The sequence below is a fragment of the Gorilla gorilla genome, chromosome 13, assembly GCF_029281585.2.
Source record: "Gorilla gorilla gorilla isolate KB3781 chromosome 13, NHGRI_mGorGor1-v2.1_pri, whole genome shotgun sequence".
NCBI lineage: Eukaryota > Metazoa > Chordata > Mammalia > Primates > Hominidae > Gorilla > Gorilla gorilla.
In genome coordinates, this window is record NC_073237.2 from 94695732 (window position 1) to 94712961 (window position 17230).

The 17230-nt window shown below is 48.5% G+C and overlaps 1 protein-coding gene across 2 annotated transcripts in view; it reads right to left on the reverse strand.

Moving 5' to 3' along the window:
• The window catches only part of GABBR2 (gamma-aminobutyric acid type B receptor subunit 2), a 420187-nt gene that overhangs the window by 88881 nt on the left and 314076 nt on the right, over positions 1-17230 (reverse strand). For both annotated transcript variants that reach the window (XM_004048340.5, XM_055350040.2), the window contains exons 9-11: positions 14667-14747; positions 9687-9837; positions 6462-6594 (exon numbers count right to left, since the gene is read on the reverse strand). In XM_004048340.5, the coding sequence (XP_004048388.2) occupies positions 6462-6594; positions 9687-9837; positions 14667-14747 (365 nt within the window). The remainder of the gene's footprint in view (positions 1-6461; positions 6595-9686; positions 9838-14666; positions 14748-17230) is intronic.

Genomic DNA, 17230 nt, shown 5'->3' on the forward strand with positions numbered 1-17230 from the left:
GCAAGGCCACAGAAGGCCAGAAGTTGCCATGGGTACCTACACCAAGCTGGCCAGCATCAACCGGTTTTCCCAGCCTCTTCTTTTTTATTTTTTTTTGAGACAGGGTCTCCCTCTGTCACCCAGGCTAGGGTACAGTGGCACGATCTTGGCTCACTGCAACCTCTGCTTCCCAGGTTCAAGTGATTCTCCTGCCTCAGCCTCCTGAGTAGCTGGGACTATAGGCGTCTGCCACCACGCCTGGCTAATCTTTGTATTTTTAGTAGAGATGGGATTTTACTATGTTGGCCAGGCTGGCCTCGAACTCCTGACCTTAGGTGATCCACCCGCCTCAGCTTCCCAAAATGCTGGGATTACAGGCATGAGCCACTGCACCTGGCCTCCCAGCCTCTTTATCCCAAGTTTACTCTGCTTTATCAGTGTCTCTCTTAATGGTATCCAGAAGTGAACACAATTATCCAGAGATAGTCCCATCATTCGTTCATACATAATGATAACAGCTAAGATGTATGAAGCCTTACTGTGTGACAGGCACTAGATGCTTTACATACATGATCTCATTTAATCCTCACAACCCTATTATTATCATCCCCATTTTACAGAAGAGGAAACTAAGGTTCAGAGATGTTAAATAGGGTAAACAAAAGCCACTGAATTGTACACATTAAAAGGGCAAAATTTATGGTATGTGGATTATATCTTAATTTAAAAAAATCTGAGATAAAAATTTTGGTAATATTGGCTGGGATAGGTAGTTACCAGATCCCTAAGAACTTAGTTGACTTTTTTTTTTTTTTTCTGGTATAAGTCAGCTAATAAAAAATCAGAATAGTCTTGCTTTCTAATGAAACATCTCAATCATCTTTGTGGTCCAACAGAGCTAGTTTTAAACTTCTTCCCTGCTGCCTAGCAGTGTGTGACAGGGCTTCAGTTTTCTGCTCCGTCAGGTGGGGACAGTGAACTTGGCCTTGTCAGGTGGTCGTGAACAAAAGGCTGCCCCTGGCTGAAAGCTGGCCTTGGTGACTCGCAGAGGCTGAGGGCACAGGCTCGGGAGTTAACAGGAAGCTGTTATTACCCCACGCCCAGGAATGCTTCTGAGAGCCCAGGAAGCTGCGTGAGGCCCACGCTGGGATCTAAGGTCCACCTGGAGCCTCCTCATCCTGTCTGCAAAGCCCCTTCTTACTCCTCCCACGCTCGAGCTGGGGTTTCTGCCTCAGATCCACAAGGAAGGCAAGTGCTTTTTCTCATCCCCACCTGCTGGACTCCTTGTCTGGGCAGACAGGGGCTGGGATCCCAGAGCCAGGTCAGCTCAGCTGCCAGGGTCCATCCCTTCCCCCTGGCACTGGGGCCCTGGCCCATACCCAGCACTGTCTTTGCAGACAGCTCCATGTCCACAGGGGCCACGTTGCTATGGTGACTCCACTACCCACACAGTGTCCAGGGAGACAGCACGGGGTATAGCTGGAGCTGTTCTCAAGACTTGGAGAAACCGGCACTGACAGTATGGGAAGATTCTGGAAAGGGTCAGAGGGAGTGGGGGATGGGAACTAAGAGAAACTGCATCCCTAGCAGTAGCACTGTGTGTGGGTGAATCTGTGTGCACGCACTCACACACGCACCCACCCTCGTCCGAGCAGAGGTGTAGCCCCTAGAGAGGCCTAATCTTGTGACTGCCATAGGTTTCTGCCTGAGGGGGTATTCATGGTTTCTCACTGTGTTAAGCTGCTATTTTGAAAACCAAAAGGGAGAAAAAAGCGGCATGTATATGGCAGCAGAGCAGACAGAACTGTGACTTCGGCTGTGCCATGTCTGAACCCGGTCTCATGGTCTACCTTGTCCCCTGTCCTTTAAGATTTACAGAACCCAGTGTGGGACACCAGGAAATTACACTGTGATGAGGATGCAAGGTGACAAGCTGTGATGCCTATCCCTCCTCCTACATCCCTCCATGCAGCACTCTCCCTGAGTTCCAGGCGGCTTGTCTGAATCGTCTTGTTTAACCCACACTGCAATCCTGCAGAGGGAAAACTGTTATGCTCATTTTACAGATGAGAAAACTGAGGTTAAGTCACTTGCTGCAGTCAGGAGCTAGTAAGTGGAGGAGGTGGCAGTCGAATGCAGGCTGTTGTTGGAAGATCCGTGATCACTACACCATACGGGCCTGCTTCTCCTTGCAGCTCCCCACTCGGTGGGAGTTTGCTGGGAGCAGCCTTCTAGGTCCGAAGAACAGAATCCATGGCACCAAGTGAAATTAAGGAGCTGCCCACCCTGGAATAGCAGGTGGAATACAACCCAAATTGTACCCATCAGGCACTGGTACTTAGGCCCTAAATTCAAGAGCTTTCACTTCCTCTTCCTGGGCAATATTGAGAATTAGTAAATAAATGGCCCCAGCCCTAACCCATGTACACCTCTGTGCTGACCCAATTCAGTCCGGGGTAGATAATCTATGCCTTTTCCCCACAGTCATGCATGTGGACTCCCTTTTGTAGAGCTTCTAAAACAGCCTTGACTGCAAATAAATTAATTCTCAGGGGCAGCAAGAACTGGGCCCTAACATCTTTTCGGGCCCTCATCTTCAGAGCCGATGCTGATTTGTAAAGCGCTTTATGATTTATTCATATCAGCCTTCCCCGGCTTCCCAGGACAACCTTCCCCTCACACAAATGAGCGTGACTCCCAGAATAGAACATCAGGCTTCATTAAAAAGAAAAGCCCTGGGTGTGGGGGATGTCCCTGTTTTTGCTCCCTAGCCTGCGTCACCCTGTGGTTGTTGAATTCAGGTCAAACTTGAGAAAGCACCTGTGCTTTCATAGCCTTTGGCTTGTGAACAAGGCGAGATGTCAGGAACTTCTTTCTGGGAAGGAGAGAGTTTCTAAAGGCTGGGCAGCCCTTCATGTCTGCTGCAGGAATCTCTGCAGTGAAGATTGAATGCCTCAGGACACCTGAGGCATTCCAGGTGTCCAATAGCAAGTGATGAGGAGATGGGCAGAGTGGCCCCCGGGAAGGACTGGGGCCATGGCAGAATGAGGGTAGGGTTTTGCTCCACTGGTTCTCAACCCGGGGAACAAGGCAAGCCCCTTGCCTCTCAGGGATGCCACTGAGAAACTGGAGTTGCCAAACTTGCCCCCAGTATCTTTTTTTTTCAGACCGAGTCTCGCTCTGTCGCCCAGGCAGGAGTGCAGTGGCACGATCTCGGCTCACTGCAAGCTCCGCCTCCCAGGTTCACACCATTCTCCTGCCTCAGCCTCCTGAGTAGCTGGGACTGCAGGCGCCTGCCACCTCGCCCAGCTAATTTTTTGTATTTTTAAGTAGAGACGGGGTTTGCCATGTTGGCCAGGTTGGTCTTGAACTCCTGGCTCCAGGTGATCTACCCGCCTCGGCCTCCCAAAGTGCTGGGATTATAAGCATGAGCCACTGCACCCGGCCCCAGTACCATTTCCATTACTGTAATCATCACAGTGTCCTAAAACTTGGGGAGGAAGCCTAAGAACAGATGGAAGAGAGAAATCCTCACTTTCCTCGTTTAACTTCATCAGGGTCCCTCAGGAGCAACCTTTTATTCAGGCCTCACCACTGCCCAGGAAAGCTGACCATAAATAAATTGTATGCCCATGAAATTGTTAGGCATCTCAGGGCACAAAAGTCATGCTGATGTAGGAATATCAGAGACTCAGTGGCCTTCACACTTCCACTAAAACTAGCAAGACTTCCATGCGCTTTGGTTATCATTCTTACGCCAGAAGGCCACCCTTGTTTTTTTTCTTTTTTTTGAGATGGAGTTTCACTCCTGTGGCCCAGGCTGGGGTGCCATGGCGTGATCTCGGCTCACTGTAACCCCTGCCTCCCAGGTTCAAGCGATTCTCCTGCCCTCAGCCTCCTGAGTAGCTGGGATTACAGGCATGCGCCTCCACGCCCAGCTAATTTTGTATTTTTAGTAGAGACGGGGTTTCTCCATGTTGGTCAGGCTGGTCTTGAACTCCTGACCTTGGGTGATCTGCCTGCCTCAGCCTCTCAAAGTGTTGGGATTATAGGTGTGAGCCACTACACCTTGCCCCAGGAGGCCATACTCTTTAGAGAACAACCCCACTGAACCACACCCACAAGGACTTTTGAGCAGCTCAGCTTCTTTGGAAGCTGACTGCAGGCACAGTGAAGCCAGGGACTTGCATCTTTTGTATTCACCTTCTTTACTCCCAGACGGGCAGAATAATGGGAATTAGTCTCATGCCAGAAGGCCACACTCTTTTGATCTTTTGGTGGGAATGAGCCAGTGCCAGGCTTGGAGTGAAAAACTCTTGAGTGGGAAGAGTGAACCAAGTGACCCTGGAGCACTGGGGTTTGACAGCCATGCAGGTCCCTCCAGGAGAGGAGAGGGGCCTGAACACACCAGTGACCTCACTACCCCCTCAGTTACTGGGGACTCGACCACACACTTCTCAAGGCACTGCCCAATTGAGGATAAAGTAAATGAATCTGTAGACCTCTCTCTGGCTAGGCAGCTCACAGGGAAGTTACTGGTAACAGGAACAATTTCTCGATGATGTGTAACAGTCAGTCCAGTTTAATCATTCGCAGAAATCCAGGGAGCAAAATCCCCTAGACTGTAAGATCTCGGGGGGATTCCCTTCTTTCCATGTGCTGTACCAGAGCAGAGGGACTGGCCTGGACTCAGTCCTCAAAGTCTGGGGTGTGAGTGGGGACTTGCAGCACATTTAAAGGGTGCTTCATTTAAGCATCCCTCACTGCTAGCCTTCAGCCCTCATCATCCAGCAGTGGGCAACACTGAGGCTTGGGAGCAACAAATGCAGTCTAAAAAAGGCTGCTTTGCAAAAAAGGGCCCACAGTGCACTCAACGTCTTGAAAGAAAACAGCACCAACAAAGGAGTGGCTTTTGGATGAATCCACTCAGCACCGATCTTTTGACCATCCCCTCTAGCTCTGGTCTTCCAGGCAGGGGACTGGATGAACTACTGCATGTGGGACTCTAAAAGAGACCCAGCTGGTTAACCCCGTTTGGACAGATCATAGTCAATGTCCAGAAATACATCCCAACTGATTACTTTATTCTTAAAAAGTAAGTTCATGATATTTTCAACTGAGAGTTAGTTCCATACAACTATTAAGTGATTGCTAATACATAACCCCCTTTAAAAAAATAACTAGGGAGGCCGAGGTGGGCAGATCACCTGAGGTCGGGAGTTCGAGACCATCCTGACCAACACGGAGAAACCCCATCTCTACTAAAAATATAAAATTAGCTGGGCATGGTGGTGCATGCCTGTAGTCCCAGCTACTCAGGAGGCTGAGGCAGGAGAATCGCTTGAACCCAGGAGGCAGAGGTTGCAGTGAGCTGAGATCATACCATTGCACTCCAGCCTAGGCAACAAGAGTGAAACTCTGTCTCCAGAAAAACCCAAAAAACAAAACAAAAAAAAAATAAAAGGCATTTCTTTAGGCATTAAACTTTTTAACATGTTAATTAACTTTAAAAATAATCTTTCTAATGTATAGTAAATTAGTTACACTGCTTTGGACTTCATCAAATATATACATATCTCAATAGGGATGATACAGCCCCCTTGGGGGCAACTGTTGGTTCTTGAATGTGAAGAAACATTACTCTTTTTTACGTATAAACCATAGATATATATATATAAAGTACACAAACAGATACACATTATATTTCTGGTATTAAACTTTCATAAGAGGAATCATTAGGAAAAAATGTCTAAAAATGCTCCTTAGGGGAACAATAAGGAAAAAACCGTTTAAGAAAACACCACTTAAATAGAAAATAACAATTATAGCTTTTACCATATAACTCAGTCAGACATACAAAGATCTATCGTCATATTCTTTGATGGTTTTCGAGGTAGATGGGAGGATCTGTTCCTTCTTAAACGATCCTGACCCTGACTCTGACCCTTGGCGCTGATGCTTTTCTGGATGATAATATTTTTCCCCTCCTTTTCTATGTTACTCTGTCAATTCTCAGTGGGCTCTCTTCTAACAGTGGCCTAGTAAGTCCATTATCTTTTTTTCTGAGACAGGGTCTTTCTCTGTTTCCCAGGCTGGGGCACAGTGACGCGATCACAACTCACTGCAACCTTGATCTTTGGGCTCAAGCAATCCTCCCTCCTCAGCCTCCTAAGAAGATGGGACTACAGGTGTACACCAGCATGCCCGGCTAATTTTTTTTGTGTTTTTTGTAGAGACAGGGCTTCACCATGTTGCCCGGGCTGGAAGTCCATTATCTGAACTTTGTAGGTGGTATTTATACCCAGTGCTGGCCTGACAGTAACACCGTTCTTCCCTGTTGAGTTGAAGAACTACTAAATGGGTTGTTCCCTGCCTGTTCATGTATTTTCATGTATTTCTGGGTTTGCATCTGTGTTTTCGATGACTGAGGTCACCAAGGAAACTTTCTATCATATACCACTGGCTTATGCAGAATGACTTACGGTGCAAAGTGTTTCAAAGGTCTTTTCAGAGACAAAGGATCCATCAAGGCCAAAGAGAAATATGGAAGCATAGGAGAGCATCCCTCCAAGGATGATAAGGTTGTTCATGTATGGACTCGACATCTTTATCAGCCTGACAAGAGAAAGAGACAATAGATTTAACAGAACGGTTAATTTAGTTATTCCTTCAACAGGTATTTTCTAAATGCCTGCTAGATATATATTGTTGCTCAGGCTAGAGCGGAGAGAGAGAAACAGAAATATGCCATGGGGCCTCAGGGGACACATCAGCAGGAAGTCCCACATTTCTAGTCAGATTTTCCCCAACACCCAGGTGCTCACTCTGGAACCTTCCCCTTACAGAGAAATAATGAAAAGCTCTGGTTTCCTCTACCCCCCTCCCCACCTACTGTTTCTCCTTCACTAAAAGACCTCAGACAACTATATATTTCTAATTGTTGATTTCCCTGCCTCCTTTGTCAAGTTCACCTATTACTTCCCAAGGGACAGCTTGTCACATCAGCTTCTTCATCCATTAATTTTCAGTTTAAACAAAAGCATTAAGTCAACAGGTTTTTTTTTTTTTTTGGCTGGAGCTGAGAACTCATGTCAAATCTAGAGAATGTGACATGTAACTTCAGCCACGTTCCCCACAGTGAGGAGAAAGTCCCATACTACGCTCCCCAGCCTTGAGCAGACTATGTCAAGGAGGCCTAACTGTGAGTCTCAGGGTTGCTTAGGAAAGCTCACACTGTTCCGTGCACAAAGACAGCCACACATGTGGGCAGGAATACCTCTCCCAGTCACCAGGTGACAGAGGGAGACACCAGAGTCCGCAACCCACCCACTACCCCTGTCTTCACTAGGCTGCAGTGGGGAGCAGGGAGCATTCTTTGTACTTCCAGACGCTGCATCCTTCTCTGTCATTTCCTCCTGGAACCCTGTGGTGGCCCCCAGCTGCCCAGCAAGCCAGGGTCATCAGTGGGCTTGTAGGTGCCTGGCCCCCCCAGCACAATCAGCTCAGAAGGGCTTCGGGTTTTAGGCGCCCTGTGGTTGAGGGGCTCTTTTGCAGACTGTAATTACAGCCAATTGTTCCCCAACATTTTCCTTTGCATTCTCCAGTTCTGTTAACCCTTCACATTTTAAACATGCAATACATCAAAGGGAGAGGGAAATAAGAAGCCTGCTGCTCTTCCTCTGTGAACTGCACCCCAGCTTTCAAGTTGGGAGCACGGGGTCCAGGGCTTAGACTCGGCCACTCCATAAAAGTGACACCTTGACAAGTCACTTAGCCTGGCTGAATTTCCTTACCTGTATAACTGATCCTGTTGCCTTGGACACACATGAAGCTGAGATGACGCTGGGTCCTTGGAGGTCCTTTTGTAAACCGTGAACTACTTAGGTGCCTCCATTCTTATTACTACAGCAGTCAGGGGAGGGGAGAGCCTGGGGGTTGGGGCAGGCTTCCCAGAGGAGGTGGGCCTTATAGGATGGATTTAGGAGGAGAGAAGCAGGGGGAGGGATTGGGAACCATAGCAATATTTTTTTTCTATCTTTCTGCAGATTTTTAAATAGCCAAGCCAGTTAAAAAACAAGACAAAACAAAACAAAAAACTTCACCTGGATGCCAGCCTCTTGAAAAGAGTAATGGTAACTTTCCCCCAGGAGGCCAAGAGGGGGTAGTTAAGGAATTCAATGAGTTTAGTCTTATGATGGGGCAACTTGCTGTCCTGAAGGCACTTCTCGAGGCATCTGGGCTGTCAATCTAACTTTGAGAGCTGATTATGTGCCCAGGCCTGTGCCAAGTGCTAAGAGGTGTGTTGAGCATTTAAGGTTTGTATGGAGTGGACAGAAGTTGCCTCACTTTTTTTTGTGGCAGTATATGTGCTATTTGTTGTAAGTAAAATAAAATAACAGGAGAAGAAAACTCTTTTCTGTTTTTCAGGAAATAGGTTTGACCTAAGCAATTGCTATCAAAAAAAGCCAAACAAACAACAAAATAACCCCAGACACAGTGGTTCATGCCTCTAATTCCAGCAACTTGGGAGGCTGAGGCAGGAGGATCGCTTGAGTCCAGGAGTTTGAGAAAAGCCTAGGCAGCATAGTGAGACTGTCTCTTAAAAAAGTAAAATAAAATTAATTAATTAATTAAAATAATTAATTAATTAAAAAACCAAGCACACACACAAAAGTCTAGAGCCTCCAAATTCCTTCTTTGCAAACAGGGAGAAATTAAAAAATCTCAAAAACCAAAAAAACTGTTTTCTTCAGAATCAGACTTGTTCCTGACAGCCCACGAGTTCATGCAATGTGGCTTCTGGGCACCATGGCAGAGCCATGGCACCATGTAGGTGGTCACTGTGGCTGTCCCCATGACGGCCCACGCTCTGCACCCCTGCTTATTCCACAAAAAGGCTTGGGGCTGGGTTCAGGGATTTGCTATGGACACCAAAGAAGCAAAATGCACTTGGTAAAAACCACCGCCTGGAGTGGCGGCCTGTTCTACCCATGACTGACCAGAATAACTCAGTCAGCCTCTCTCCTCTGGAGAATTAAGGGCATGTGGTGGGGAAAAGAAATTAAGACAAGAAACCAAGAAGACAGTCTGCCACGAGTGGACAGCACAACTCTGTCGCTGAACTTCAGGGCTTTTCTCTGTGAAATGAGGAGTTATCCGGGGGGTCATACGGGATGATGGAAGGGAGGGCTTCCTGGCTGTAATGAACTGTACCAATGGGAGTCCATTTCACTGGACTTTGTGACCCCCTTCAGTGGTGATTCCCAGCGATGCTAGGGGATAGGGGCAAAGAAGTTTGGGGTATTCTGTCTTCTATATCTCTCCTCCTGGACCTCCACAAAGTACAGGAGTATATCCAAAGCTCTGAGAAGGCCCGTGGACTTGGACTCTTCGATTTTATTTAACTTCCTCAAACTTATTTGACTAAACTCCTGTGCAACCAGCAGCCCGGCCTCTGTGTGTGTGTGTGTGTGTGTGTGTGTGTGTGTGTGTGTGTGTGTGTGTGTGTTTGTGTGCGTGCACGCACACACGTGTACTCACATGCATGTAACACCTACAACATCCTAGCAACTGAGAAACACTTTGGGAAACTCTGCCCTGCAGACTTCTGTGTCCCTGGGGAATCTGTCATGTGGCACTCCTATACTGTGTCCATAGGCTTGTCAATTCAGAAAGTGATATCACAGAGGAGGACCAGGGTGGCTTACTTCTGATTCCGGTTCTTGATGTTGAAGAAGAGAAAAGCACTGGCCATGATCATCCCGAGGATGGTGAGGGCAGAGAGGATGCTGTAGAGAGGTAGGGAGATCTTCCGCAGCTGCTCCAGGATGATGGTCTTGTCTTTTGGTGGTTCGGATCCTAGAGGATCAAGAGAAGACATCAGTGGGACCCAATGCAAGTCATTCCCCGAGAACACCTTTGCCTTAGTGTCCCTGACATCCAGCCAGGCCCTGTTGCACAAACTCTACACAAGGCACATCTATCTACCGGGTGAGCCAGATCCGGTGGTTGGCCAGTCTGCCCAACAGGGAGCCTGAGCCAGGACTTATTTCTTTCTCTAAATAGAATCAATAAAGGATTTGTGATGCATTTAATAGCCATTAGAAGACTAGAATTTTATTTGGTCTAATTACACTATTGAAAAACCATCACCATTTATCCCCCAAGGCAACAACGGCCTGGAAGCACAGGGCTGGGTGATGTGAGTGGGTACCCGTGGGTGCCTTCGGGGATGAAGAACTTGGCTTTGGCCTCAAGATCTCTGCTCCTATACATACACAATAAATGATCCCTCCTCAACAGGATGGACACCTTGCCTGTTGGTTCCATGGTGACACATAGGTGTTTTGGCTGCAGAATTTCTGCTTCAGTGTCATTGTGTTTTAAAAGCTCTATCTGGCTTTCTGTTTCCATACAACTCTGAGTAACTGTGGGAGGCAGAAGCTACCTTCCTCTCCCTGCTGTGCCAGAACTGGCCTGGAACTGTGGGATTCCATTTCTCTATGTGACTGCAGAGGTGCGCTGCTCATTCTTCAAGAGCACAAGGAACTCGGGGGAACCCTGAGGGTTTCAGAGCAAATCCATCTTTCAGTCCTGTTTTAGTTTTAGCAGACATAGACTGGTTTGGGATGAGGGATTCAGGGACTCCCCCAGCTTCCTGCGAATCCCTCTTTCTTAGCTGCTATTTTAGGTCAGGTTTCTGCTGTGGAATTGTGAAACTTCAGGGCTTTTCTCTCCAGTAGGGGTATGTGGAATCAGCCGGATGTTACAAAGTAGCCAAGCCTGGGAATCTGGGAGCCCCACCAGGGTCCCAGTTATGCCTCTCTTCCCAGGAGACAAGCAGGAAAGGGGCAGATGTGGTAGCAGGGAGTGAGAACTGCCCTGAACATCTGGGTTTAAAACACTGCTAGCAAGTTCAAATGTGTTCAGAAATATTCAGTGGCTTTGGCTGAGTGTGGTGGCTCATGCCTGTAATCCCAGCACTTTGGGAGGCCAAGGCAGGTGGATCACTTGAGGTCAGGAGCTCGAGACCAGCCTGGCCAACATGGGGAAACCCCGTCTCTACCGAAAATACAAAAATAGCTGGGTGTGCTGGTTCACACCTGTAGTCCCAGATACTCGGGAGGCTGAGGCAGGAAAATCGCTTGAACCCAGGAGATGGAGGCTGCAGTGAGCCAAGATTATGCCACTGCACTCCAGCCTGGGCGACAGAGCAAGACTCCATCTCACAGAAAAAAAAAAAAAATAGCGAGAAACATTCAGTGGATTAAAAGAGTTTGAATCATCTAAGAAATTTAGGGAAGTTGCCAGGTTTGAAAACATCAAGGAACCTGCTGGTGTGGTTAATGTGAAGCCTTAAGCAATTCCATGTAAAGTAACATTAATAAGAAAAGTGGCATCAAGGGCCAAAAGTCTGGACTAAAGCAGACACAAGGAGATGGAGGCAACATCGTTTCTTGCTTCCAGAAGTGAAAGCTCACCATCTGGAAGCTTCTTCCCCCTCTGTCCATCATCCTTCCCCAAACACCTGGCTCAGGTGCCTTCTGGCTACCAAATGCAAGAACAGTGCTGGGGCATCTGTGAGATCCTGGCTGGAAACAAGCCCTTCTATGGACACTGAGAAAGAAGACTGAGGTTTGGTTCACAGGTGATAGGATCACTACTGGGTTTGGGGCCTATTGTGTAGAAACAACTCCAGAAAATTGACAACAGACAAGAGAAAGCTGTCTCCTCCTTACTCCTTCTTCTCTTCCTGCAAAATGATGGCTCCACAAGGGGTATTAAGACTTTGTGGAAACCAAATGCTTGGTTTATCATGAGTATTAGTAACAGCAGAAGTCCTAAGTTTTCTTTCTCGCTTTTCATCGCTTTTCATTATTCATCCATTCATTACCATTCACTCATTCATTCATCATTAATGATGATTAATCACAATTAATAATTAACTCCCATCTGTCAGGCCTGAGACTGAGCACCAATGATACAAAGATGAAAAATACACTGTCCCTGCCTTCAGGGAACTTACACACTAGCCACAGGAAAAAAGAAAAAAGCACTAATAAGCAATCCTATTTATTGAATGCCTATGACAGGCTAAGCAAGATATAGAGATTTTCCTACTTGATCCACCCAACAGCCTCAGGGGTAGTTAAGATTATTATCATTTGACAGAGGGGGCAATGGTTTTCTGGGTGTTAAGTAGCTCTTACAGCTAGTAAGTGGCAGGATTTGAACTCAGATCTGCCTAACCCTGAAGCTTATGGTCTAACTACTACACAAACTGCTGCCAGTGACGCTGGGGTCCAGGTGATGTGATAACATCAGACAGGAGGCCTGAGAGCGAGCAGGGAGCAGAGTGCAGTCCTGCCTGACGGGGTCAGGAAATGCTACAGAAAGGAGGCAACGAAGGAGCTGAGTCTCGAAGGATGAGTAGAGTAGTTGGCTGTTGGCCAGGAAGATGAGAAGGAAAGGGCATCCTGGGCAGAAGGCACAGCATGAGCCAAGGCCCAGTGGTGTTTCAGGACAGTTGAGGAACTGTAAGCAGTTTAGTTGGGGGGAATCTGAGAGAGGAGACAGAGAAGCGAGGAGGGGTCCCTTCATGGAGGCCTTGGGGCCACAGCTCAGAGTGAGGTCCCCTCGCTCTGAGCAGTGGGGACGTGCAGGGCTCTGAGCAGAGGTGGCATCTTAAGCCTGGCATGACAGCAAGGGCACTTTGGCTGCTGAGGGCAGAATAGATTGAGGAGGGAAGGCTAGCACAGCAGTGAGAAGCCTCACTGGGGGCTAGTGTAGGGGTCCGAGTGAGCGGGGCTGAGAGCTGAACCCAGGCCAGGTGTGGATAGAAGGCCTGGGCTCTGTGTTCAGAGGCTGATTATTCACGGTCTTGGTAGTGGGGAAGGTCTGAGAAGCAGGAAGTAGGCCTGGCATGGCGGCTTTCTGTGTTCTCTCAGCCTGGGGGCAGAGCCCGGGGCTGAAAGGCAGGGCCTGGGCATCACCAATGAAGACCTGGTACCCTCTGACTGTTGTTTAGCCACTGTCCTGGCTACTGGTCCCTGCCCCACCAAATTCGTGTTTTTCCTGTAAGTTGTGTTTTGTGTCTTTTATTTGTTTGGCGCTTGAATCTTTTCTTCAATTCGTAAACCCAGAGTCCTTGTTCAGTAAACCCTGATCTCCCCAGTCCGATAGCAGACATGCCGATCTTGGGGATCAGGGCTCTGGTGGTTACAACAGGCTGTGTGAATTTGGGGTGTCACCCTTGAGGTAATACTTGACAGTATGTCCGGTGACAGCTCCCTCAGTTGGGATAGGGAGGCTCACCTGAGTGTGGAGGCCACTCTGGTTCTCAGAGGCTGACTGGAGTTTTGCTTTGCAATGTTCTCAAGGCTGAATCCCTCAGGTCCAGTGGAAATATAGGAACATGACAGAGTCTAATCAAAGGGCCTGCGGAAGAGCCTTCTCTGGTGCCCTTGCTTTCAAGAAGGAACTTAAAAGCTCCTGGCACAGAAAGCCAGCTGTCCCAATTTCTGCTGACCCAGTGGAATCAAAGTAACAATATGGATGTGGCAGCTTTCTCTATTTCTATTAAGTGACTAGACTGTTTGTCCATCCGTCCATCCACTGTCCATCTGTCTACTTATCCACTCACCCTCCTATACATCTATCTATCCACTACCCATTCATCCATCCATCCACTTGATCAGTTCATCCATCCATCTACCCAGCCATCCATCTGTCCACCCATCTACCTGTCCATCTATCCACTCACTCACCCACTCAACCCACCCACCTATCCATCTATCCATCCATCCGCCCATTCACACACCCATCCATGCATCCACCCAACCATCCATCCATCCATCCACCCACACACCCACTCATCCACCCAACCATCCATCCATCCACTCATCCACCAGCCCATCCATCCATCCATCCATCCATCCATCCATCCATCCATCCATCCACACACCCACTCATCCACCCAACCATCCATCCATCCACTCATCCACCAGCCCACCCACCCATCCATCCATCCATCCACTTGATCAATTCATTTTGTCATTAAATACCATCAAGTCTCCAACACGCGTCAGACCTTGGCTGGTGCCAGGAATTTAAAGTTAAATAGGATCCAGTCGGGGGCTCATAGCTGAATCACCTAGTAATATCAATGTAAAGTGACAGTGGCCATAAGAGAGGCAGAGAAAAAAGACTGGAACCAAAGAGAAGGGAGTCATTAGCTCAGTTGGATGGCAATTAAGGAAGATTGCACAGAAGAGGTGTCATTTGAGCTGGTTATAGAAGCTGAAGAGGAGTTCTCTAGCAGAGGAGAAGAAATAATCTAGGAAGAGCAGCAGATAGACAGGCCTTATTGCCAACCCAGTCAAACCCTTTGCCAGAGGAGAAGACAGACCTAAATTTAGCAGGGCTACATTTAAAAAGAATTACTCCTGGCCATCCAATGGTTTAAACACCCAGTGTGCACTTCATACAAACTCTAGTGACCCATGCCAGGTGCTGGAGCCCATACAAGTGATTGGAGCCCTGTGCTCAATGATTGAGTGTATGTGTTGAGGATGTTCCCTTGACCCCATGAAGCCAAGGATGCTGAGCTTGTCCCTAACCCTTAGACAATGTCCAGGCTTGGGAGCAACTGGGCAGGCCTCCTCCTCTGAGAAGCCCACCTGCCTTACCTTGGAACCTGATGGTGTCATTGATGATCTCCAGTGTGTCGGCCACAGCGTTGTACTCTCCCACCTTCACCTCCCTGCTGTCTGTGGGGAGCAAAAGACAGTGGCCAGTTAGACTGGGATCTGGGTTTGTGTCTGGGTGCTCCTATTCCAGGCTCTTGCTCCCCTCACAGGCCCTGGATATATTCTTGCAGGCTTCCCTTTCTCCAATGCCTCTTCTGGTTAGAATCACAAAACTTCTAAGCTGATCTAGGATGGAACATTCTCTTGTATTGTCTCTGTCTCATCAACTGGTTGTCCATCCTTTGCTTCACACCTCAAAGATGGGGAGCCCAGGATTCCTACAACTGTACTCTGTTTGGTACCAAGTTCTTCCTGGTCACTGAGCTGAAATGTTTCCCTGTAACATTCCCCCTGCTCAACTGGCTCTGCCCTCTAGAACCACACAGACCATTTTTGCTCCATCTTCCCTAGGATAGGCCCAGATACTTGAAGACAAAGACAGGTCAGTCTGCTGATACCACCCCCCAACTCCTCTTTACAGAACAGCACTTCAACCTCCCTGCTCCCCCACCCCAGTCCCTCCTTGGTCCACATTCCATAAAGTCAGTCTTTCTGTAGAGTGTAGATCCAAGGACTGACCAGTGCACTTTTGGCATGATTTGGTCAGCAGCAAGTAGAGGCCACCATCCCTTCCCTCATTCTGGAGTTCACATTGCTATTATATGCATCCTTAGGTTGAATTAGCATCTTTCAGAAGCCACATTGCTCTGCTGTGTCATACTAAGCATAATCTCCCACTGCTCTTGGCTCCTTGCACTTGTTCAGTGTGTTTTTAAACCCAAGTGGTGCATTCAAATTTACTCTCAACCTTCTTACAGTTCTTGGTGTGTTTAGTTCATTGTTTTGGTCATCGTCAAGGATAAAGATGATGAGGACTGGCCTAGAGTGGTGGCAGAAGAAATGGAAATGGGGATCAGATTTAAGCAAGGTTTCTTTTTTCCAGGTAAAATCAGGACAACTGAGTGATCAAATGGGAGATGAAGAAGAGGGGGACCAAGGTCATCCAAGGTTCTGGTGGGGATGAGGAGTTTCAGTTCCCATCCCTGAGCAGGGAACCCAGGAGGGGTTCAAATACAAGGGGAAGAATAATGAGTTCCATCTTGGATGTGCTGAGCCTGGGATGCCTGTGGAGCATCAAGGCAGAGATGCTCTTGAGTCTAGAGCTGAGGGGAGAGGTGTGGCTGGGGGGCGAGCAGGAGTCATTGGCATGGAAGATGGGAATTGGAGTTGGAGGCAGGAATGAGACCCCCAGGGAAAGTGAGCCAAGTGAAAAGAGGAGAGGATCAAGTGCAGACTCTAGAGGAGCCCTGACCCCTGGGGTGGGCAGAGCAGAGACTGGGAAGGGGTGACCAGGATGCAGGAGCAGGGTGTTGGGAGGGAGTGGGCATCTTAGAAGCCAAGGAAAGGCACACCTTCACCATGGAGCTGGCTGCAGTGTCACATGCCACAGAGAGGCTGGGAGAAGACCCTTGAGCAGGGTCAGAGGATCTGGCATCTGGGAGGATACCAGTGAACATGGATGAAGCAGATTTAGGGAAAGGTTGTGGTTAGAAGGATGGAGCAAGGGGCAGTGAGTCTGAGGGCAGGGATAGGGCCCCCAGGGAAGAGCAGGCTTGAGAATGGTGGGGAGCAGGTAGGAAGGGCTGGGGGTACTGACCGAGCCTCTATAGTGTGCTGGATCAGTGCTACTGTATGTACATTTTCTTGCCTAGCTAAAACAGTGTGTGGAGTAGGTGGTCTCAGTCCCACCTTAAAGACAAGGAGACGGAGGCTCAGACAGCTTGTGGCTTTGCCTAGGGCCCCAGTGGTAATAAGAATAGAGGCCAGACTCAAACCCTGGACATTTTCCATAGCCCATGCTCTTCCCTGACACGGGGGTGCCTCGATGGGATTCCTGAGAGGTGACAGTTTGTGCCGAGTGCCCACTTCATGGACCACCTGTGCCTCCTGAATGTGGGAAGCGCAAAGAGGAGGATTGTCCACCCATCCCCAGATGAAGGCCTCTGTGAAGTGCAGGCGGGTCCCTTCCAGAGCTGCAGACCCTGGCCAGCAAAATGCCTGGAGTTTATATAGGAATTCCAAGGCACACCCTGAGGAAGTGCCTCCTGGGGCTCTAGCTCTAAGGGAATTTCTTTGCAGATATGCAGGTGCACTGCTGGCCCTTAGAAACATTCAGAAAACAGAACAGGGAATCCCCTGGGCCACACTTCTGCCTGTGTTTCTCTGACCGTGGGTGGTGGAAACACGGGCTGTAAAAGTCACTTCCTTCTCCCCACAAGGGTCCTCGCCATTTAGGGGGCATCACACTGCGCAAGCGGCTGTTGCTTACCTGGGTCACCCGGCCCCTAAATGTCACATTAGCAGAATCTGCTGGGGGGCTCCAGCATCCCTGCTTTGGCCTTTTGAAGTCCTGAGCCCTGCAGATGCCCCAATCAGGTCCTGCTGCTCAGAGGAGGCCCTGATTTATTTATTTGAAGCAGGGAGGCAGCGCATGAAATATGCAG